This window comes from Hydra vulgaris, chromosome 03 (assembly GCF_038396675.1).
Source record: "Hydra vulgaris chromosome 03, alternate assembly HydraT2T_AEP".
Classification (NCBI taxonomy): domain Eukaryota; kingdom Metazoa; phylum Cnidaria; class Hydrozoa; order Anthoathecata; family Hydridae; genus Hydra; species Hydra vulgaris.
In genome coordinates this window covers 21,503,970-21,530,000 of record NC_088922.1, presented here as the reverse complement: position 1 = coordinate 21,530,000, position 26,031 = coordinate 21,503,970, and the positions used below count along the sequence as shown (strand labels likewise).

Here is a 26,031-nt window from a genome sequence, read left to right as displayed (position 1 = left end):
TAAAAAATCGTTACAACTGTTTTGTCATGGAAATAAAATTTCCTAGGTTATGAAATCATAAATAATAACAGTGTTGACACTGTTGTGAAGATATGGTGTAAAATCTGTTCTAAGCATGAAAATATGAATTTAAGCGAATTTTCTATTTTAGGGTGTGCTGAAAAATCTATTAACACTTTTGCAAAAGGAACTAATGAAAATGTGAAAAAGTGAAAATATCACTAAAGCCTATTGAAAGTTAATGTGTATGGCATATGAATTGGCTTTACATCCAGCTATGTTGCATAACAGTTTTTGTTAAGGTTCAACATGATAATGGTGTGAACTTATTGCAAGGCAATAGCAACAAGGATACATATATATATATATATATATATATATATATATATATATATATATATATATATATATATATATATATATATATATATATATATATATATATATATATATATATTTTAGTTGTGTATCACTCTCTGAAAGTAAAGTTACTGCATATCAATAACATTCATTTTTAATTTTCTTAATTTTTTTTTAACCAGAAAATTTATAGATTGCATTGCCCAGATAATAACAGAGAAAATAGCGTCTATTATTGTTAACAACCCATTTATGTCTTTGCTTTCAGATGGTAGTCAAGCATGAAAAACAGGCAATACTAGTTTGAGTGCAGCATTCTGGTGGTCCTTGTTATTTTTTGTTGTGCTATGCAATACGGCTGATTTCAGAGGGGGGAAATGCTGATTCCTTAAAATTAGCATTAGACAGTGTTTTTATCGAAAACAACATTACAAAATTTAAAATTCTCTTATTGATTAATGATTACCGTAAAAAATTGATTTCTGGAGATTTGATAGAGCCAAAGTCAATATGGGGACTTACACTGGAGCGTTACTCAATTATAACAAAATCCCATCTGGTTAGTTAATATCCACTGTGTTAATTACCGACTAGAACTTGCCATTAAAGATGCAATAAAGCAATTTAAAGAATTTATGCAATGTGATCTCTTTTATACAACTCTATTCTACCTTTTGAGAAACTCTGGTAAACTTAAGGACTTCTGTAAACATGCTGCTACTGCTGCCTTGTCAATTCAATATTATGCACTTAGTAAAATTACAGGAACTTAGCTGCACATCGCCAAAAGAGTTTTACAAAACTTTTACATAATTGGTTGTCATATTTAGTTGCTCTACCAAGTGCTCTTGCAAGTGAACAAGAATATCAAACCAAAGCAAGAATGAAAATCCAAGGACTGCTAAAAAACACACAAACTACACATTCTTATGCTAAATTGGTGCATACATCGATTTGCTTGATGCAATGAGTTGTTTTTTTTTTTTTTTTGAAAAAAATGTTTTATTGGCACACAAAGTATACCCAAACATCGCCCAAACAATAACTCATTTGATACTAACATCAGAGGGAGCTGATGAAGCATTTTGTAGTTCAACAAGAAAATTTGTAATAAAAGAAAAAGGTGGCGTTGTTTCCATTGAATCTGGTTACCTAATGGCAGACCACAAAAAGAAAAAAAGCGAAAATAAGAAATACCTTGACATCAAGCTTGATGGCTGATTCACCCAATACATGTGAATGTTGAAAGAGCGTTAGAGCTTCGTAAAGAGTGCATCAACATTTTGATACCTTTAATTCAAACTCAATTTGCGTTATCTAAGGATAATAAAGTGTTGACCTTCATGGCATGACTTGATCCGCAAAGTTGGAGGAATGACCAAGAAAATGTAGTAATTGTATAACATACCTTATACAATATTTTTGAGAACCACTTACAGCAGCTAACTTCCAAGAAGGTACTATTTTCTAAGAGTGGAGTGCTCTACAAATAATGGTAAAAATATTTTATTCAAAGTTATCATGTCTCGAAATTTGGGAAAAATTATTTAAATTTAAAAGACTAGATTTTCCAAATATTTTGTTATCAGTCGATTTGTGCTTTTGTTTGTCTTCATCTAATAGCGCTGTAGAAAGATGCTTCAGCACACTGACTACTATGCTTTTAGATGAATGAATAAGCATGAAGCATGGCACGATGGTAGACTGCATGCTGATTGCTAGAAATAGCCATGGGCAGACAGGTAAAGAACGCAACAAAATATTACAAGATGCTGTAAATAAGTATTTATTAAAAAACAGAAGACTAAAATTTCCAATTTTATCAGAACTTAACATTGCCACAAAGTATCAGAACTTAACATTGCTACAAATCATATAAAAATATAAATGATGCTCCCATAACCATTCAGTTTGACACCAGTACATCTGAGTATGAACTATTGGGTTCAGATGAAAACGAAGATGGTCATTAAGATGGCAAAAATGATCATAGCTTGAATGATGATAAAGAACACGGTGAAATGCAATTAGCAAGTCATGAACTCTTGGCATTAGATAAACAAAAAAAAGAATTTAGTGACAATGATAGTTGTTCTACTGATAGTAGTGAATGTAGCTAAATAATTTAGATTTCTTTATTTGTATTTATGTCTTTTTATTACTTTACAAAATTTGTTTCATTACAAATACATAAACATTTTTTACAAATAGATTTAAAAAAATTTCAGACGCATCTGTTTGGTTCCTTGGCTTGCATTGAGTATCGTTGCTGAAAAAAGAACCCTAAATATAAGAAATTAAAATAATTACAATAATCTTAAAATAATCGCATCTGCGAACCATTATTTAACTACCCTAATAACTTTTTTATAAAATTTAAAAATTTGCACTACAAAATTTTACTAAATTTCATGGCTTTTTAAACAGCCTTATTTACTTACATTTTTAAACATTGAGCTATGTTAAATATATTGATTTCTAAATAAAAAATTTGAGGTGGGAGTGAGGTGTGTGTGCGTGAAGGCCCTTATGGCTTTTACCCTCTTTATGAATGGGAGGAAAAGATACAGATTAATAAACCTACGATAATTTTGTTTTTTTTACTTTTGCTTACAATTAAGTTCACATTAAATAGTAAATGTTTTGATTTTTTTTCTGGTTTTTCCTCTTTTTTTTTTTTTAGGTTAGTTTTTGTATTATGTATTTTTTTTAAGATTTTATTCTCTTTTCAGTTTATGGATTATTTATTTTAATTTAAGTTTGCTTTGTTTTTTTAGCGCATATATATATATATATATATATATATATATATATATATATATATATATATATATATATATATATATATAATGAGATTTGGTTGCTTAATATCCATTTTTAGGTTGTTAAAAGTTAAATTGTGTCAGTTGTGTATTTTATTATAATAAAATTTAATTTGAAACCATGTTAAAATCATTTTTTAATCAGTCTTAATCTTTATAAAATCTTTTTTATATTAAACAATGTTATAAAAATCATCAATGAAATTTTAATGTTGTTTATTTAAACTATTTATTTCTCAAAGCATTTATAACACAACATAATTATCTTAAGTTTGCTATCTCACAATTTTCTTTAGAAGTTTTTTTTTTTAAATGAAGGGGCAATTATTAAAGGATGGACTTCTTACCAGTCAAAAAAAAAAAAAAAATACAAAAAACTATCAATATTTTTTTAACATTTTGGCTTTAAAAAAATCCTTGCCTGCTACTTATAAACTAGTTATTCATTTCTAATCGGCATTCAATCTAAAAACTTAATGATAATGAAAATATTTTGCTAAAATGCAATTTCAAAACTGAAAAAATCATCTTCTCATAAATTTGTTATATAAAGTTTACCCTGAAAATTATCTAAATTAATTTTGCCTACAGGCTTGATTATGATTTATCTGGTAATGCATTTATATACAGTTATAACTTTTGTATATAAACACTTTTGTAATGAGATTTATTGATTTAAAACTATAAATAATAAATAATAATAAATAAATAAATTATTAAAAAATTAACAAATAGATTAATAAAAAATTAAAGATAGATAATAATAGATAATAAAATAATACTGGATTTAAAAATTTTTTGAATAAAAAATATTTTTAAAGGTTGCTACCAATCCTTGAACATTAAATAAAGCACGTACACAAAATAAATGTGAAAGAATAATGACGTCATTTTTTTTCAGTGATTGTATTAAAATCTTTTTATTGTTTTGTATTTTGTTTACAACGTATTGTGGTTTCAAAAAATATGTTAGTTTTTGGATTGAACTTGAAATTAGTTTTAAAAATGACAAAAGAAGAAGGCTTAAGAGAAAAAATCATGTACAAATATTTACAAAATCCTAATAGTAGTTACAATTCGGTAGCAAAATCGTTGCAAATACATCCATACACAGTTAGTTGTGCTATTCAACGTTTTTCTCAAACAAAATTGATCAAATGCAAATCTGGTGGTGGAAGAAAGGAAGGTTTTAAAGATATAAAACTAGTCAGAAAACTGGTTAACAGTTTTAAGAATAATCCAAGCCTTTCAGTAAGGGAACGCACAAAAATATATGGATTTTCTCATGGTTTTGTTGCAAAAGTTAGAAACAAACATGGTTTTCATTCTTTTAAAGTACAAAAAGTACCCAACCATTCTGAAACTTAACAAAAAAATGCAAGAACCCAGGGCAGAAAGTTGTATGACAATTTTATTTCTAAAAATTTCTGTATTATTGAAGACGATGAAACTTATATAAAGTGCGATCATCAAAAATTCCTGGTGCTGTTCATTATATTGCCAAATATAGAGGAAAAGCAGATAAGAAATTTAAATACACAAAACATATATATATATGAAAAGAAAATTGCAAAAAAGCGTAATAGAAATAGAAACATAAATTGGTTCAATCCCCTGTACAGCAAAAATGTTTCAACAAATAAAGGTAAAATTTTTCTAAAATTAATAGACAAACATTTTCCTCCCTCTAATAAGTTACATAAGATTTTTAACAGAAATACCATTAAAGTAAGTTATAGTTGTACAAAAAGTTTAGAAAGAATTGTAAAAGGCCACAACTACGCGTTAATTAATAAAAATGAACATATAAAAGAAAAAAACACTGATTATTGTAATTGTAAACAAAAAATAGATTTCCCTCTAAATGGAAAATGCCTTTCGAAAAATATAATTTACAAGTGCATTGTTTCCTCGCAAAATAACCCTGATAAACAATATATTGGCTTAACCGAGGGGAAATGGAAAAAACATTATGCCAACCACAAACAATCGTTTAAACACAAAAAATATTCAAGAGACTATGCTGTAAAAATATATTTGGGATTTAAAAGAAAAAAAGAAAAATTTTAATTTACAATGGTCTATTCTAAAATCTGCCCCTGCCTATAATAACATTTCCAAAAAATGTATGCTATGTTTGCAAGAAAAATTTGAAATAATTACTCATTTGAATCAGGAAAATTTATTAAATAGAAAATCTGAATTAATTTCTAATTGTAGGCATGAAAATAAATACCTCTTAAAAAATTATAAAAACAAATGACCAAATTAAGGTATCCTCTTTCCAAAGAAATTTATTTTATAATTACGTTCTGTAATTTCCCGTTAACCAAAAAATATAGTAATTAAAAAAAATTTTTATTTTTATTTTTAGTTATAATAATTTATAACTTCCTGTAAAATCTTTTTTTCTATAAATTGAATTTTTTTTGAGATTTAGTAACTCTTAAAGTTAAAGTAAAACTTAAAGTTGAAAAAAAAGTTAGATAAGTGTTTTTTACTAATTTATTATTGCTCTGTTCTTTAAGAACATATATATATATATATTAGGGTGTCCCTTAGTTTTCAAAGTTTTTATTTCCTAACGCATAGGTCTTAGTTTTGTTCATTTCCTTCCAAAACACTCCAAAATAAATTTTTCCCTTTTTTGAGTACGATAACCTTTGTTAACTTGCATCAAATCATGTTCATACAAGTTGTGCAATAGTTGTGCTTACTGGCATTATTTTTTAAAAGGGTAAATATGCTCAAAGCGGTTTTTATTATGGCACAAAAATGATAATTAAAAACTATTATCTTGATAATTTAATATCAATTGATAATAGTAAATAGATAATAGTTATTTACTTACAATAATTTATTTAATATAGCACATGCTGATGCTTTAGAACTGATAAAAATGAAAAGTTTATCATCATCTCTTTTATACAAACTATTTTATACAAAAGCATGACTATTATGATCAACACACCAACACCGATGAAAGCCTTGAAGAACCCTTACCATCAACTCTCAAATAATAAGTTCTGAAATTACAAGAAAAAGAGGAAGGAAGATCTTTATCACATTTTAAGCATAAAGGGTTCTGTCTATAAACTTCAGTCTGCAGTAGAAGCACTAGATCTGAGCTGTGATGATTTCTCGATAAAGAAATCGCCATTCAATGCAGTTGCACACAAAGTAGAAAAGATAGAGCCAAATTTTAAAAATCAGTTTGAATGAATAATATGCCTGAAATAGTGACTGTTCACTGGGATGGGAAACTATTACCTGGAATGGACATAAAAAGTTCTAAAGAAGAAAGTCTGGCAATTCTAATTATGTTTGGAGAAAAGAAACAGCTGTTGTACCCAAACTGGAGAGCTCTTCCGGCCAAGATCAAACTAAAGCTGTGTTAAATGCACTTTATGACTGGAACCTTGATGACAAAGTATGTGCTGTGGCACAACAGTGTCTAATACAGGACCATTAAATAGAGCTTGTGTACTTTTGGAACAAAAACTAGACAGGGAATAACTACTTTTTGCTTACTGCTATCACGTTCACAAACTGCTTTTTAAATGTGTCTTTGAAACAAAAACCCACCAAGTCACAAGTAGCCCTGATATACCAATTTAAAGACAACTGGAAATCTATTAATCTGGCTGCTATTGAAACATACCCTGATATCGTCAAACAAAATTTTAGTAATACAACATTTGAAAAATTGTTGACATTTTATAATCGAGAACTGCAAGAAACTATTGTATGTGATGACTATTGGAAATTGATTGAACTATCTGTTATTTTCTTAGGAGGTGGTAATGAGAAAAAAATTAAAAGCAGACCTCTTGGAACAATGCATCGAGCAAAGAGGATGGCTAGAACTATTTACTCTTTAAAGATATTTTTGTTGCTATCCCAGATCAAAATTAGCACCAAGGATAAACAAGCACTTTAATTTTGCATCTGTCTGAGCACAAGTGCAGCTAAAAGAGAAGTAAAACTTATTAAAAATTTTCATTGTTTGATCACTGCAAATGAAGAACAAAAGCAATTTTTGCAGCACTGTGTGCACTGTGTACACTGTGTATTGCAAAAAGTATCAAAATATTTATGATGCTAGGCTATTTAAATACATTTAGCATGAGATTTACATAATCAAATGGTTGGATAATATTGGAGGATGATTTATCTGATACCTAATAGTAAAGGTTAGTAGCAAAAAAAATAATCGAAAACTGTCTGTTTTCTATGCATAAAAACTAATGATTACACTTACATAAAATTGCTTTTAAAAGTCTGAGCAAAAACAGCTTTGTTAATTTAAATAATATATTTTAAAATGAATGTCAATAAAGTTAATTTAAAACAATAGTAGCGTAAGAAAGTTGATAAACAAAAATTGCAAAATAGCATTTTGGAACACATGTTAATTTCACATGTAATTAACTGCAAAAAATAACGCTTAAATTAATATTTAATGCTTTTTTAACTAGATATTCCTTCTAATGATCATGTTTTCACCATTATAACAAATTTTTACCATGCAATGCCGAAATTGATTTTTTGGTATTTTGGAACACTCTGTCCCACTGTGTGCTTTGTGCAAGAGCATAGAAATCTGTATGCAGACTATAAAAAAGAGACCCTTAACGTAAATTATCCTACTTGATCTGTAATTTTATATTCTTTTAATAAATATTTTATACAATAAGTGTTTCAATTGATTTAGTTGCATAACAGGAAGGGTTAGAAACCCACTACTTTTCAGTACACATATTACACTGACAATATAAGTTTAATTATTTCTCTGAGCAACTACTAAAATATACTTAGCTCAGTTTTGATGCAGTTTTAATATTACAATATCATCATTGGAATTAATTTGTGTAATTTGTAACAAAAAGTAGTAACAAAATAATATTGTTTTCTGACAGTGGAAAAATTTCAATTAGTTTTGAAACTGCAACAAAAACATTGCCTCGCATACAGAGTACCACTAAAGAGCATTTAACTTCATGCCTCTTTCCTTTTACAAAGGCGCAAAGCATGCTCAGAGCTCACTTTGAACCCTGGATCTCTTGCTTCTAAAGCAAGTGCTCTAACTACAGACAGTCTTTTTATTTTAGATTGTTAAACTTTTATGTCAAATTTTCTAAAAATTATTACGGTCATTGGCATTGTTTTTTTATTATTTTGAAAAAATATTTCAGTTATTAAAACCCTGCTTTAAATTCATTTTTATTTCAATTTTTTTCAAAATCAAATTTTCAAAAAAAAAAATTATCAAAGTAACGTCTCAATTGGGTTTTTTTAAACTTATAAAAGTGCAGCTTTTAAAATGTGTAAACTGAGGCGTAATGAACGTTATAAGTAATCTGTATTTTAATTGCTTCTCATATCTAGATTTTGTTAAGTTATTTGGTCATTAAAAGGAAATATCCTGCTTTATCTGTAATTTTATATTCTTTTAATAAATATTTTATAAAATATAAGTGTTTTAATTGATTTAGCTACATAACAGGAAGGGTTAGAAACAGCAATTTTCAAAATCTTCAGAGTTTTGTCAGCATGCGTTAATGTTGTCATACGAAGTTAAAATTTTGTATTTAAGTAAGTCTAGGTAGTTTGAAAAGAAATAGGGGTACACATTTCAAAATCCAAAAAAAAAGTTTCACTTAGATAAGGGACACCCTAATATAATTTTAAATCAAGAGTTGCTAAAAAAATATAAAAACAATGATAAGTATAAAAATAAAATTAATGTAAATTTCATTTATGTGTACCTACTTTTATTTATGTGTAAATTAATAACTAATGGACCGACTAATGAATTAAACTTTAAACTTGATATGGTGTTTTATTATCAAAGAGTTTTGCAAAGAAGATAAGATTATATTCATAGTAGAAAAAGAACTCGCATTCAGCTATAGAAGCAATCAAGGTATTTATAGCATTGCTCAGAGGCTGAAGGTCGTTAGGAATTTTATTACAGTCACCAAGTGCCAAAATACTTTTGAAATCCTTGGACTGCTCTACTTTCACAAATATTAAAAATTTTTCTTAATTGTCTAATGTCACTGTCTCCAAAGCATGGATCTTGTTCTGTAAATCATTCTGGTTGATCAAAAATTTGAAAACTTTTTATCAAAATATCGTATTTTTCTTTGTTTGAATTATTTTTTTTGTCTTGTAACGATTTATGTGCAGCTCTAGATGTAAAAATTCTAGAATCAAGATTTTCACTTAGTTTACTAAAAAATTATTTTTGAATTATTTTTGAGACTTTACCTATCTGCAATTTGACGCCTTTAAATTCAAATTTTTCTGTTGCTAGCTGTGTTTGCGAATAATATTTTTCATTGATTGAAATACATGGTATTTTAATGTAATAAACCGATGTGCCTTGGGTAAAGAAGTATGCCTATCTTTTAACTTATTAGAAAAATGTTTTAGTTCTATTAAAGCATCTAGCATTAGTCCCATGTTTAATACAATTTTGATGTCAAACAATTTCTTTTTAAGGTTGCATATTGGGCTCTATTTCCTCCATTACGTTTTAGAACCAATGAAAATTTATTACAGTGTTGATATAATGCTGCATAGTTATTCCTAACAGCCATTACAGATCGTGTGCTAGATGACACCAGTCTGGTACCTAGAATTTGTCCAAGGAAATTTAATATTACAAATAAAACCATTGCAACAATTTCTTTGTTTTTAGGTAATGCTGTGTACTTAAGGTAAAACTGTGTACAGAAAACAACTTATCAAAAAACTTTTTCATGTGATAAATTTGTAAAATATTTTGCACAATATTCTCTGCATGATTCGAATGTAAAATACGATCATTTCTAAATCATTTTCTACCTGCAAAGATATTAGTTCTTTCAAATCAGAAAATGGACAATTCATTTTTCCAATGTGATACACTTTTCTTAACATCTTCGCTTCCAAAAAGGCTGCAAGCAACCACTATTAGAGTTGGAAGTTACTGAAAGAGAAAAGATGAAGATTGTAGAGCAAGATAACAATTGACAGATGACTTGAAAGATTACAAATTGTATGAATTAGGAAACCAAGATAAAGGAAGCAAATTCCAAAGAACTGATGTTCAAGGAAAAAACTAGATGAATAAGAGTTTTTGGACCATTTAGGAATAGTCACAGTAAAAGGATGATGCTTAATTGAATGATGAATAACACAAGAATAAATTTTAGTAGATGGTGCAAAAGACGCTAGCTCTTAAGAGCAATACCCATTATAGTATTTGTAGAAAAGAGAAAGAGAAGCAACATTATGACAATGTGATAATTGGATGTTGGAGGTGGCTGCAAGTGCAGGTTGCTGTTTACAATGCATTTTTGCACCTTGTCTAAAAGAAAAAGGGCATTATTATCTGCCCCAGATATGGCAACAGTATTCCATACAAGGCTGGATTTGAGATTTATAGAGATAGAGAATAGAATCCTGAGTAAGAAATCGTCGAGCTCGATAAAGAAATGAACCTTAGCAGACGCTATTTTTGTAACGGATTTGATATACGGTTTCCAAGAAAGATCCAAAGTAAGAGTTAATCCAAGAAGATAAAGAGTAGATGACTCATCGAGTACATTACCGTTCATAAATATAGGAAGATCTAAATTATTGCGATAACATTTAGCTGAAAAAAATTGAGTTTTATCTGAATTAAAGTTCACCAGCCACTGTGAGCCCTATGCTGTAGCAGAAGTGAGATCTTTTTCAAGCTCAAAAGCCCACTCCAAGCAATTTGAGAGTGTTGGCTTCTTATCATGACATTAATAAATGGTAGTATCATCAGCGAACAATGCCACCTTGATGTGAGAAAATCTGGACGATCGTTAATGTAAATTAAAAAGAGTATAGGGCCAAGGATTGTACATTGAGGAGCCCCTGAAGATACAGAATATGAAAAAGAGTGCTGTCTATCGAGAACAACCTTTATACTTTAATTGGAAAGGAAGGGTTAAATAATCTTGAAGATATTACCTAATACACTGTAAGAAGAAAGCTTATGGAGAAGATCAGCATGACAAACTTTATCAAAAGCTTTAGAAATGTCAAGAGCGATAGCCTTAACCTCTCTGCCACTATCTAATGCACAATAAAATCTATCAGTTATTACTGTTAGCAAATCAGTTGTAGAATGATAAGATCGAATTCCATATTGATGATCAGAAAGTAAGTTATTAGGTTCAAGATGAGAGATTAAGTGTTTGTTAATTAAAGATTCAAAAACCTTGCTTAAGATAGGAAAAAGACTTATGTGATGATAGTTAGAGGAGTCAGATTGCTCTCTAGAATTATTGAAAATAGGAATAACAGATGCTGCTTTCCTGCAGGCTGGAAAACAAGACTCTGATAAGCACTTGTTAAATAGTTTTGAATGTATAGGCGACATCTCAGGACAACACTTCTGCAAGACTATAACAGGTATGTTGTGTGGGCCACAAGCTGTAGAAGAGTCTAAGCAGGAAATCACTTTTGATAGAGAAGCTGGAGTGATACGAATGTCAAGCAATGGATTAACCTGTTTGACGGCTAAATCAGGTAGAACGCAACTGAAGAATGGTTTTGGTGATAGAGTTTTCTGGAGAATTATTTTGCTGATAGATATGGAAATAATGGTTTCGATTGAAAATTGCAGCAGCACAGTGTGAGGAAAAGTATGGAGAAGAGTTAGGCTTAATTTGGAATCGTTGAGAGCGAATAAAAGATCCATGCCAGCCTGAATTAACTAAGTTATGTAAGAACCACATTTTTCAACAGGAAGACAAAAGATTTCCACCCAAGGGCCATCTCCAAGAAAATCACGGAAAAAGTCCTAGTCAGCTTTATGGTATTTGTAAGAGGTACAATGATAGGGGAATTCTGAAGATGAAGAATGAGGTAATAGTTTTAGAGAGATCAAACCGTGATCATAAGCACCTAAGGGTGAATGTGGAGAGACTGAGCATTGACTAGGATCAGAAGCAAGACATAAGTCGAGTAGAGAAGCTAAATGATTTAGTTTGTCTGGAAAGCGAGTTGGAAAGTTGACTGTTTGAGTTAGGGATTTAGAAAGGCAAAAGTTGTGGGATTTAACGCCTGCAGAGTCACTGACACTAGAGTCAAGCCATTCATTGTGATGAGCATTAAAGTCACCAACAACAACCATATTGGCGATGGATAAAGAGAGAGGGCTTGGTCAATTTGATCAGAAATAACATCAAAAATAGTGCAGTCTTGAGATGAAGGACAGCGATATAGAATAAAGAGAAAGGTGATAGAGTGAAGTGGTGCTAAACAAACGCACATAAAGCAATATTTGGTGGATTCAAACCTAGTTTCCCGACAAATGGGTGAATTTATAGGAATGTAAATGCCCAGGCCATGCATGTTGGAGTCTTTATGAATTAAAGGAAGATAATCATCAACACTAAGATCACAAGATGAAACAGCTGAATTCAAATTAGTCTCACAAAGAGCAATTAGGTCTGGTGAACTTTGCAAGAGATAAGACTCAACACAAGAAAAGTTACTTTGAAGACCGAGAATATTAGTGAATGTTAGGTTCAGAAAACTTGGTGATGGTTTTTTGTGTTTTATAGTTTTTGATACTTTATTTATTTCTAAATTTGTTTAAGAAACTTTACTCAAAACATGAACTGTACTCAGTACACTGTTTAATAGCTCAAGCAATTGCCTCATTACTATTAATAAACCCTAAGCCATAACTAAGAGTTCCAAATGTCGCCTTGACAATGCACACCAAAAGTACAAACAGGGACACCATCCATTCACAACTTGGCACTGTTAATACTTTGATATTTTTCTGCTGTTGATGGAATCAGCCTCTCTGAGAGCTATCACAGAGTTCAGGAAACCTGACAACCAGCTGGCCTTAGAACCATAAAACTGAACTTTTAGAGTTGTACCCTCATTAGGAGATATTAGAATGAGTTGCCTAATCATAAAAACAGAGACACAAGCAAAACCCATGCATTGAGTCATGAAGATTCAGCATTCAATTTCCTAAACTGAAAACAATGTATTAAAAATGCATCTGCACCAGCCTAATAGATGAATCACATATTTTGCACTCAATTCAAAATATGCGGTAGTCTCGTGCTGATTGATCTGCATTTTTGAACAACGCATCTCTATGGCTTGATTTTTGAACTAAAAAAAAATTTTCAAGCTTTTTTGTGTGCAGCTGATAGTTTTTGTGTGCAGCTGATAGTTTATGAAATAAAAGCTTTTTTCTCATTGATTGCTGTTTTTTTTCCTTTTGTTTCATTATATTCTTTGACGTTACCATTCGCTAGCCAATTTTAATCCAGAGTTTTTTAGGTACCTAAATAATTTGTGGATTAACAGAATAGCCTTGACCATTTATTGAAACTGTCAAATTTTTCTTTCCATTGTATATCAGACCAGTAATCTGGAAAAATTGTGTTGTTGCATTGAGGATAGGATATGCAAGATTAAATAATCAACAAATTAGTAATTTCTTTCTTTATTTCAGTGGCGTCATCCGAATTACTTTTAGAACTAACGCTGCTTTTTTTTGTTTTGTTTTTGAATGTCAAGTAAGGACATTCTGATAGATATTGTCCATAAACAAAATGTCTATATATCCAGATAAAATAACATTTTATCTGGATATGACACATATTTTGCAAAGTTAGCATATAAATAAATTACAAATTTTAGTTCAGAGATTTTTGTTAAATATCAAGTAAGAATAATGCATCCTATAATTCATTCCACACACAAAAAAAAATGCCAACTAAAGTCTTTAGTTTTGGTTTTTATTAGTAACTTTTCTTTTGAAATACAAAAGAATAGACTGAAGTTTATTTTATAATTTTAGATTTTGTTATTGAACTTTGCAATTTTTGAAGTATGGCACTAATAACAGCTGAAATATTCATTTGCAACATTTGCAACCCGCAACTTTGCTGAGCAATTGCTTTTACATTTTTATTAATAGACAAAAAAAGTAAATGAGATTTTGATAAATTTGTTAGGTACCAAGATGGCATCCCGCCAATGATAAACTCTAAAAAAACTAAGGGATGGTTTTTAAACTTTAAAAAGGATGACCTCCCACCCCATCCCGTCTTACTTAAAGCACTATATATATATATAGCTTATATGATGATTAGGGTTTGGGGTCAAATATGTATTTGAATTTGTGTTTGTTTTTGGTAATAATAGGCTATATTGTTGGATTTATATTTGTATTTTATTTGATTATAAATATTTTTGAAATATTTTTCTTTGTATTTGTACTTGATTGAAAAGTATTTCTAGTTCCATTAAGTGGATTGGCATTTTCGGGAAAAACTAAGAGAATCATTGTTGTTTTTTAACAAAAAAAAATTTTCACATTTAATGCTAAAATAATTTTAAAGATACAATAAATAACAGACTTTTCATTGTTTGTTTTTGTTTTTTAAGTTAAAATGTTTTTGAGATATGAAATATTTTCTTCAAACTTTTTTTTTAAATTAAGAACAAATGTATTATTTAATAGAATGAACAAAAATTATCTAATTAAAGATTTAATAATAAACAAAGTTCATTAAAGCTGTAATCGTTAGTAGAGCTGTTAATGGGTTGGGTGTAGGCCCAGACCTGGTTCAAACCGTATGGTTAACAGGTCTAAGAGGTCTTGGTCTGTTGGGTCATAATAAAAAAAACCTAAACCCAGTTCAAACGGTCCAAGTCTTGGTCTAGACCCAATCCATTAACAACCCTAATCATTTTTCTTAAAAAAATTAAATGGAAAAAAATCCAAATATATTCATTCATCAAGGTACATTGCTTGTAAAATAAAATAGAACCATACTTGAACATTATATTGAATGAGTCAAAAACTTACCTGCACATTTAATTCCTTTATTCATGTATGAAAAAATAATTTAAATTCATTACAACTAAAACAAAAACAACTAATGCTACTAATTACTGTTGCTTATTATTTGTATATATTACATATTTGTATATATTATATATTTGTATCTCATAAATATACATTAAAATAGTTAATAACTCATAAAAATACAATAAAAAACATGTATATATTTTAATATAACTAATCAAATGGAGTTAAGTTTAAGTTATTTATAGAAAATAAACTTTTAAAATGTTTTTCTTTACCTAATTTAATAATTACCTAATTTAGGCTAGTATAACAAGTTCAACAAACAATAATTGATAAAAAAATTTTACAGATCTGGTTCTCTAAAAAAATAAATGAAAATAAATTATATTTTAGCAAAATAAATTATATTTTATTAATTATGCTTTTGGATTATGAATTTCTAAAAATACTTTTATATATAAGAAAAGATATTTTAAAGAAACTCACTGCTCGGTGTAGTTAAGGCAATTTTAAGATATTATAGCTATATAGATATAATATAATTGATAAAAAAATTTTAAAGATCTGCTAATGACATATCTTGTACAGTTGAATATTTTTTGGTTAAGCATGTAGATAAAATATTTTTTGCTTAAAATAAAAAGTCTTGATATCAATTTAGATATCAATATAAATTTGGAGACTTGCTATCAATTAGATATCAAACTAGATCATTAATTTATCCTTGTGATGAAAGGCAAAAAATCTTAATGAAGATCTAGTTGGATATAGAAAATTGTAACCTACTATCTAGAAGATAGTATGTTACAATTTGCTTATAGCATTATATTTCAAAAAAAAATTTTTTCAGTTCTTGTTTAAAAAGAAGTAACTTGTTTAAATTCATGCTTAAGTTCTTTATAGCTTTATTTTAGTTTTCCCATAAACCTGATTGGATAATAAAATTTTCCTCTATACCTGATTGGATATATTTTTATTAAACTGTTAACTTATTTAGACTACTTTCAAAACAATTATTTTTAAAGTCCTGAAATTACCATAAAAGTTATGAAATTTTGTAACAGTTTAATTTTAAAACTTGTTCTTTTTCTATTGAAATTCATTTTGATTGAAAAATATTTTAAGAATTTATTTTGATGTAAAATAAAGAATTAAAAAACTAATAATTTTTTATTCAATTTTTATCTCATTTACATTCATAAAGTGTTAACTTTTGTTAATACAATATATTCTTTTGTTAGGAACTTCCCAAATATTAAGTTGATCGTGATTGGTCCAAAAAAATTTAGAAAACCTTCTCTTGTTAAACAGCTTCAAAGTGAAGGGATTGTTAGAAAAGAAACTCATCTGCGACATAATTGGATTAAAGGTAAGATACATTAATAGAAAATTGTTACTGTTTTACATTACTCATAAATTTTACTATACTCAATGTTATGCAAACAGTAGTACTTCTGTGTAGAAGAAGTAAATTTTAAAACAGTAGTATTTCTGTGTGGGATTTGCTTTTCTAGGCTAGGTGAAGTTGACTCTAAATATCCCTGGCACTTAGTTGAGTAAAGGCTAGAGAAAAGGTGTAATATAATGTCTTATAAAATATCTTTATAATCACAGCAAAATGAACAATTTGGAAATTGGCAACTTAATCCTAACGTCTTCAATAAGACCATTAAATGAATTACTAATACTCTTAGGTGCTTAATACTCAGGAAGGGGATGTTTATTAATTTTCAGAAATTTTTCCCACCCATCCCAAGCTTATTAAGACTCCCCTGTTTATTAATTTTTACTTGATATCAACAAAAAAAAATCTCAAAATTAAAAAAAAAATCAGAAAGTATATATATCAGTTACTTAAAGGAATAAAAAACTTTCTGTGTATCCAAGCTTCAAAATCGTTGACTTTTAAAAAATCTCGTAAATCTTGTTTTATTTAAAAATAGGTTTTTGTTTAATTTTCACTATATTATCAAACTTGTATAAGCGTATAAACTCCTATAGAAATTATGATGAAACACCTGTTTAAAAGTTCAAATAATTTGACAGTAAGCCACACTAGAATTAAATTGTTTTATTTGTGTTCTGTAAAAAATGTTCACCAAACTCACAATCCCCCTCCCTTGTTTATTAGATTAGGCTAAAATTCCCACCCACTCTTTTATTCCCACCACTCTTTTATTAACACTCCCCTCCCCCCTTGTATTAAGCATTTGAGAGTATTAGGGTTTTTAATAAAATATAATGCTTCTAGCTTTTTTAAGTCTTTTGAACCATCATGTACAATTTCAATAAAGTATCAGAAATATTAAGTGTTCTTAAAATACAATCAAAGTAATACTTAATATCTACTACGCCAACAGTGAACTCTACTGTTAAATGCCATTGGCTACTGACCTGTAGGAGTCCTCTTAAGCTTATACTTTAGGGGTGAGCATCTTTGCAATCTTTGTTGACCAGCCACGCTTTCTTTATCTTTTAGGCTGTCTTAGACATAAACCTGTGTTACATTTTTCCTGCTAAGATGATGAATACTGGATGTTCTTGATTCTACTCATCAATTTTTTCTTGTGCCACTTTGATTGTGCCTATGTAACTCTTCCTGTTACCTCCTAAAAAGGGTACATCTCTAAAACTCAGTTAATAGTTCTGAAGCCGCATATCTGTATGGTTTTCTGAACTCTGTGGTAGCTCTCAGAGAGGTTGATTCCATTAACAGCTGTTAAATATCCTAACCGTGCTATCTTTTACATAGGTAAGAAAGGTGTCGCTAATTTTGCTTTTGGTATGCATTATTGAGGCAACAAAAAGAACACTATGTCACAACTTTGGGTTCAGCAGAAATGAGGCAATCCCATATTTTATTGCTTAAAAACACTATCTATGATTGAGTCAAGTTCTCTAGTTATTTAAAATGAATGAAAATTAAAAATTTACTTAAAAAAATTTATCAAAAATAACCATCATTACTATCAAATTGTTTCAATATATTATTTACAAATATTTGTTGTTAATGAAGTAACTTTTTATCTGTTGAATCCTACCTTTTGTACCAAACCTACAGTTGACTGCTCTTATCCTTCGGTGCCTTAGCATATACTTATGTATCAGGTCACCTATTTGTTTCTAATACAGGTTACTAAGGTTACAATTTATTTATCAATTCATCTATTTGTTTCTAATACAGGTTTGAATTCTCAGACTATTTTATGTGCTTCATGTTAATCATTCACCTTTCTTTTTGTTCTTGGTTGTTTTTTGTTCCTGAGACTGCACTCTTTTTGATGTTGCTTTTGATTAAATTGACCAAACCCTTTTTCTTTATCCCTTAGCCAATTTTGTTGTTACTGTTAGTTTTAATGTTCATAACACTCTATTGGTGGCTCTAGTACCACTGACTAGCTAATTTTAGCTTATAATAAAAACTTATAACATTTTCATTTTTCAATCTCTTACTCAAGTGACAACACTAATCACTCACCTTCACTCCTTGAGTTGTTTCTAGTCTCTGACTCTAGTTTGTGTTCAGTTACTGACTTTGTACTTAGTTTCTTCTTCTTTATGTGGTTCAGATCATGCTATGATCTCACTTAAACTTTTATCTTGAACTTCTTCAGATTCACCCTATCATTGTACTTAATACTACTTTAAGGCTGATGGTGCTATCATAATTTCCTGGGTTCAGGAAGGCATGAAAACTTTTATTCCTTCTTATCGATTCAAACCTCACCCTAATCCCCCGTAACTTTCTTGTTTTTTTGCCGGTTCTTTTTCTAATCATAATCATTTTTAGAGCAAAACTCTTGAGAACAAATGTGTTTTTATTATTGTCAAAAAATCAGTGCAATAAGGTGCACTGATTTCTTGCAATAGTAATAAGGTATTGCACTGATTTCTTGCAATATATGAATACTTTCATACATGACTCTAATATTATTCTCGCTCTCCCAAAAATAAGAATAATTACAAAGAGTTTTTTCTCAAATCAATCTAATGTTCATGCTCTTCCAGTTATCTCAAAGAAATAGAATGATTCACTGTTAGACATCCTTCTGCTGTTGGTCAAGTTTCTTCCTACATAAGCTCTTCTACAACTTATTTTGTGACTCATTCCAGCCACAGTCAGAAGTTCTTTAAAACTCTAATTACTGCCGTCAACTAAAAGTTTTTTTCCTTCCTGCGCGAAAATGACATCTGTAGTTCCATTTTTTTTAAACTTTGGAGATTGCTAAGACCCCTATAACTATCATCCAATCAGTCTTTTTACTACTATTAGCAAGTTCTTTGAATTTTTAATTAACAAACTTCTAATATCTTTTCTTGATTCTAACAATTTCCTCTCTGACAATCAATATGGATCCTCTTGTCTCACTTATTTTTGCACTTGACTTATAAACCTGTATAACAGAAAAGTTTGATTGAAGCAACAAGGGCTATTACTTGATATTTCAAAAGCTTTTAATAAAGCCTGACATGCTGGTCTTCGTCATTAGCTTACTTCATATTGTGTATCAGAAAATACTTTTAAAATTATTAAAGCATTTCTTTCTAATTCCAGTAGTAAAATTATCATTTAAAGACAACACTTTCCTTCATTTCTATTATTTTCTGATTACCACAAGGTTTCTTCCTTAGTCCTGTCTTGTTCCTCATCTATATTAATGAACTTCCTGATAATCTTACCTCTATAGTGGCACTATTTGTTGATGAGGCAACTATATACTTCAGTTTTTAAAGTCATCACTTTTTGATTGCTTTGAACATGCAGCTAATCTTAAAACTGATTTATCTTCTGTGACAGCTTTGGGTGAAATGGCTGTTGAATTTTACCCCATCCCCCAACACCTCCGAAAAAACAAAAACAAAAAAAAGACCCTCATTTTTTACTGGTAGCAGTTATCATAAGATGTTATCATAACTACTAGTTATTACAATTTTGTAGTTGAAAAAACATTTACTGTTTTTTCTATTTTATAACTTTTCAGATTATTATTTACTACTGACTTCTTATAAAAAGCATAGTATCTAATCTATTGCTTTAAGTTAAGATCTGCTAATGTTTCTTTCTTTATCCTGCTTGTCATGTTCTTGATTTCATTTTCTACCTCTTAATTCTCTTATTCGTCCTTACAGGGAATACTGTTGTTATATTTGGACTTGTTTTTCTAACAAGACTTTTTCTCTTTTAGAAAAGATCCAAAAATGCATTGTAAGTGGTTTTAGATCTGCTCTAGTTGCTAAACTTGAGTTTGTCCCATCGTTGTAAGTTTGTCCCATCGTTGTAAGTTTGTCCCATCGTTGTAAGTTTGTCCCATCGTTGTAAGGTGGCATCGTTGTAAGGTGGCTTTGATTTTTTTTTTTACAAATACTAATATTATTTTTGGTGAAGCAAGCTATCACTTGTTACATCAATCAAAACTTAATCTTGTGTGACTTGTCATTCAGAAAAGCTGTGCTTCCTTTTTCACTGTTTCTTTATGCTCAAAAAATTTTATTTTTTTTCTTTGAACATTGATGCTTCGGAAATCTATCTCATTTTTATGTTTTCCTGACACAATTTGCAGTTTTTTAAATCTTCTGACAATTGCTTTCTTTCTCTTTTGCTATCTTCTTTTGTTTCTGTTAACTCCCAACTCAACTAGCAGTTGCTTGCAGCCTTGTTGGGGGTGACTTTATTTTTTATTTAAAAAATTGTAAATTACATTATTCTTACTAGGATACAAACTCACCACTAATACCTTTGCAACCGTTGGAATAGACTGCTCTCACTGGTCGTATATGTATGAAAAGAAATGGATGAATTTTATCACTTGGGAGGTAGATAAATATTAAAGTTGTAAATTTATTTTTATTCTTTCCCCTTGATTTACTTTCCATTTAGTGATATTTAAAAAATAAATTTAGTGATTTTTTCTAAAAAGAGTTTTAATTATAATAAAAAGATAACTATGAAAATAGTAAAAAATTAATATGTAAAAAAGGTAAAAAAAAAAAGGATATCATAAAATGAAAGACAATTACGGTAGATAAATTAAAAAAAAAGATTTTATAAATGAAAAACAAATATGGTAGATTAAATTAAAAAAAATATAAAATGAAAGGAAATGTAGATAAAATTAAAAAAAGAAATTTGTCTGAAGTGCAATAAATATAAAGATAATATTTGAAAAAATAATTCGTTACAATACTAACCAAGATGATCATTATTTGAAAAAATTGTCAGTTTATAGAAGCTGCTTGTTACAAGGACCTTTTTTAATTTGTTAAAATTTGTTTTTTTTTAATTTAAAATTTGTTGAAAATTTTATTTGAAATCATTATGTATGCAAGCCTTCATCAACTTTGTGTTTTTCATGTTCTCTTTTTTTTCATTTTCACATGTTTTTTGCTTTTACATGTTTTTTACATCCCTTGGAATTAAAAAAAATAAGGTAAAAAAAAAAGTTTAAAGTTGGTAATAAATTGTCCACCTTAAACTATTTTTGGTTGGCATTGATATGAGGTTGACAAAAAATTGCCTCAAATGCTTTTAGATCAGTGTTTAGGTATTGCCCAATGCTGACCTTTTCATTGCCCAATCCTGATCTTAATTTTGAGGGCTGCATATATACTATGTTTTTACTTTGGCATGACTTTTAAATACTTAGGTTTTTAATTCGCCATATTTTTAAAAATTTCAAGAACTTTTTTTATACGCAACCCCCGCTTAACTTGATAAACATAAACCTGGGAAAACATTTAGTTTTTAGAAATTAAGCAAACAGCTACTTTGAAAAATTATATCCTCGGCACCAAGCAAAATAAACTCTTTTTTTAATAAAGTTTACATTAACAAAATCAGCACTATATTTTCCTTTTAAAATTTTTTCTTTTTAACTTTTTTACTAACTTTGTATCTTTTCAACTCTCCACTAAACATAGTTTCTTTTCAATTTTATCCTAAAGTTTGCTTCTATTCCCATTAATAATGAGCATTTTATTAACAAAAACTTTTATAAAAATAATTTATAAAGCGTTTTTCTTACATCCTTAAAGAATTTAGTCAATGTTAATGTAAAAAAAGTTTTTTAAGAACATATTTTTAGCTTTTTTTTTGGTAATTAGATAATTTTGAATATAATTAAAGATAAATATTGGGGTCATTACATTATTATTAATATTAATAAATTGTTATTAATTTATGAAAATACTTTTCTGAATTCTGTTTTAACTAATCTTAGTCAACTCTAACAAAGCACATTAGTAAAACAATAAAATTAAAAAACTTATAAAATTAAAAATTAGTTACAATAAAAAGTACAATGATAATAAAAATGCATTAAAATATAATGTAAAAGTATAATTAAAAGAAATCAAATTTTTTAAAGAAAAAATGGGGTTGTTTGAAGTCAACTTTTTTCTAATGAAACTATTGTGATTGCGAAGCATAACATAAAACTATTTTTAGTAATTTTCAATTTATCCTAATGTTGGAAGCTTAATTGAAAAAAAAGTTCAAAATTTTGTTGGAAAAAAATAAATATAAGTTTGAGAAGTCAAAATGAATAGATTTAAATTTTTTTTTTTTTTTTCTCTTTAGTGCAATTACAATAAATTTCATCATGTTTTTATGTTTCAACATGCAGTTTATTTGCTTGTTTGGCAATTTACTAATAAAATTGTAAATGAAGTAGAGCTACTAAAGTCATGGTTTCAAAATATTCAGGTTTGTTTTTAACAAATTATTTGCGCATTTTACAACTATTAATTACATTGAAAATTTACAAATATATATGATGGTGTGATTGGATAATTTTCCCACCACATTAGTTTTTTTTTTTTTAAATTAACTTTAAAAAAAAAGTCACAACACTTGTGACAAAATTTTTAAAATGCTTGTATTCTGTAACATTTGTGTTATTTACAAATTTTTTGTTTCTGCTTCTCTTATTACTTTTCCTCAATTAACTTTTATTGGGTCAAATTTTTATGCACTTTTAAAAGTAATTGTAAATCAGTTGTTTGTGAAAAAATTGTTTTCATACTTTGCAACTGCAATAATCAACCCAAATATGACAACAGTATTCTATATAGTGGGGAATAAAAGATAAGTAGAGATAAAGTAAGGAATCAGAAGTAAGAAAATGGCAAGCACGATAAAGAGAAGCAACCTTAATGGATGCTAATTAGGCAATTCATTATATATATGGTTTCCATGAGAGGTCAGTTGGTTGTTTGCAGTAAAAATTTGGAGAAAAAGTAGAAACTGAACACAAATTAGGGTCAGGGACAATACACAAATCAAGGAGTAAAAGTAAGTGATTAGGGTTGTCTGAAAAACGAGTCACAAAGTTAACTGTCTGAGTATGAGATTGAGAAATGCAGAAGTAATAAGCTTTAGTTCCAGCTGGATCAATGGTGTTAGAGCCAAGCTATTTAGTGCAATGAGCATTAAAGTCACCAATAACAACAATATTGGTAGATCAAAAATAACATCTAAAAGAGTACAGTCTTGACAAGAAGGAGAATGATAAATAACAAAGAGAAAGGTAATTGAGTTTAGAGATGCTAAGCAGAAACACATAAAAAAATTCTCAAAAGATTCAAACCTGATGTCTTGACAAAGAGGTGAATTGATGCGAAAGTATACCCCTATCCAAAAAAAGCCAAGCATGTTACTATTGTGACTAATGTGCGTGTGACTAATCAAAGGATAGTACCCATCAACACCGAGCTTGGCTCTAACACCAGTTCCAGCTGGATCAATGGTGTTAGAGCCAAGCTATTTAGTGCAATGAGCATTAAAGTCACCAATAACAACAATATTGGTAGATCAAAAATAACATCTAAAAGAGTACAGTCTTGACAAGAAGGAGAATGATAAATAACAAAGAGAAAGGTAATTGAGTTTAGAGATGCTAAGCAGAAACACATAAAAAAATTCTCAAAAGATTCAAACCTGATGTCTTGACAAAGAGGTGAATTGATGCGAAAGTATACCCCTATCCAAAAAAAGCCAAGCATGTTACTATTGTGACTAATGTGCGTGTGACTAATCAAAGGATAGTACCCATCAACACCGAGATCAAAAAATAGAAAATCCAAGTTTAAATTAGTCTTACAAAGAGCAAGCAAGTCTGGTAAATTTTCCAAGAGGTAAGATTCAACTTATGGAAAGCTACTTCAAAGACCACATATACTTGTGAAAGATATACTGAAACAGATAGGAAGTGGGGATGGACTTTTTATGTTTAATATTTTGCATTACTTTTAGCATGATTTGAGTTTAAAAAAAACTTGGCTTGATCATAAATAGAGCATGGCATCCTAAGCAATGAGCTATGCAGTTGTTTTAGTCCTTTTAATTAACCCAAAGTTGTAATGTAGGGCTCCTTATGTTACCTTGACAATGCACAAAAAAAGCATTAACAGGGGCACCATCAATGTGCAACATTGTTAATACTCATATTTTACAGCTGTTGATTGAATCAGCCTCTCTAAGTGCTACCACAGAGTTCAAGAAACCTTACTACCAGCTGGCTTTACAACTATTAAACTGAGTTTTAGAGCTGTGCTTCATTAGAAGATAACAGGAAGAGTTGCATAGCCACTAGCAAGGAGGTACAAGGAAAAGTCTATGAATAGATTCAAGGAGATCCAGCATTTATCGTCCTAGGCAGGAAACAATGTAGCACAGGTATATCTATGCCAGCCTAACAGATTAAGAAAGGGTTTGTGGCTGGTCAACAGTATTATTCTGCTTACCTCTTGAGTCTTTGCCTAGGAGGCCTTCTACAAGATAGTAGCTGGATGCAGTTAACATCTTCCCAAGATGAGTATTTTTATTGAGGCACCATCTCTAGCCTTTACTCAACCAAGAGCCTCAAGGTAGGGGATTTTTAAACCGGAGTTTGTTTCTCCTAGTCTTTGCCTAAAAAAGCAAACCCTACGAGCATGACTTGGGGCAGATATTAATGAGTTACATGATACCAGTAGCAGGTTGATAGTAATGATCCTGAACATGACCTGACCTGGAGTTGTTATTAGAAGTTACTTCCTGTAAGTAGCTCTTTATGACAGGTATTAGATCATATTAATGACAGAAAAAAATAAAAGAAGTACACTTCTTTTAGCATTTGCTTAGAGAGTGAATCCCATAAGACAGCAGGACATGGAATAGGTTTTACTGTGTTTCATGTTATCAGTAGCGGGGAGATCAGAAAATGATATTTTCATAATATTTACTAAAAAAAATAATATATGTTTTTGTCATGAAATTTCTCAAGTTGAAAAAAAACAAATTCAATATTTGTTTTCATTTTATTAGGCTTATGCTCCTGACTCAGCTGTCATTGTTGTCATAACTAACACTGATAGTAAAATGTTTCCATCAGGTTCTCTAGAGAAGCTTAAAAAATATTTTTCTTCTGAATCAAACATTATAGATTTTATTGAAATTGATCAAAACAAAGTTCAAAATATCAAGTTTCTTCGTGACCTAATATCTAAAACTGCTATGAATGTTAGAGATACAAGTAAGTTCTTTTTACTGTTGTTTTTTCTAGTAAGTATATATGTGTGTATGTATATATATATATATATATATATATGTATATATATATATATATATATATATATATATATATATATATATATATATATATATATATATATATATATATGTATGTATGTATGTATGTATATATATATATATGTATATATATCAGTGGTGTACACTGGATTTTTAGATGTTTGAGTTTTGACACTTACAGGCATCGTGCAAACTCCAAACTTTTGTAAGTTTAAGCTTATATATAAAAAAAATGTTTTGCAAAAAATTGGGGTGATTAGAACTTGGGAACAAAAAACCCCTAATTTTTGGGCCCACCCAGCCCTTAATGTGGGAGCAACGAGTTTATAAAATATTTTCTTTATTATTTTTATCTAAATTCATATTCATCAACAAATTTCAAGTTTCATGCAATAATCTCTTAGTGT

General features: G+C 29.1%; 1 protein-coding gene across 1 annotated transcript in view; it reads left to right on the top strand.

The window, feature by feature from the left end:
* Positions 1–26,031, top strand: part of LOC101239454 (leucine-rich repeat serine/threonine-protein kinase 1) — a 123,140-nt gene that overhangs the window by 37,694 nt on the left and 59,415 nt on the right. Inside the window, exons 11-14 of the mRNA XM_065792626.1 lie at positions 16,299–16,426; positions 20,771–20,871; positions 22,634–22,759; positions 25,361–25,568. Of these exons, the coding sequence (XP_065648698.1) occupies positions 16,299–16,426; positions 20,771–20,871; positions 22,634–22,759; positions 25,361–25,568 (563 nt within the window). The remainder of the gene's footprint in view (positions 1–16,298; positions 16,427–20,770; positions 20,872–22,633; positions 22,760–25,360; positions 25,569–26,031) is intronic.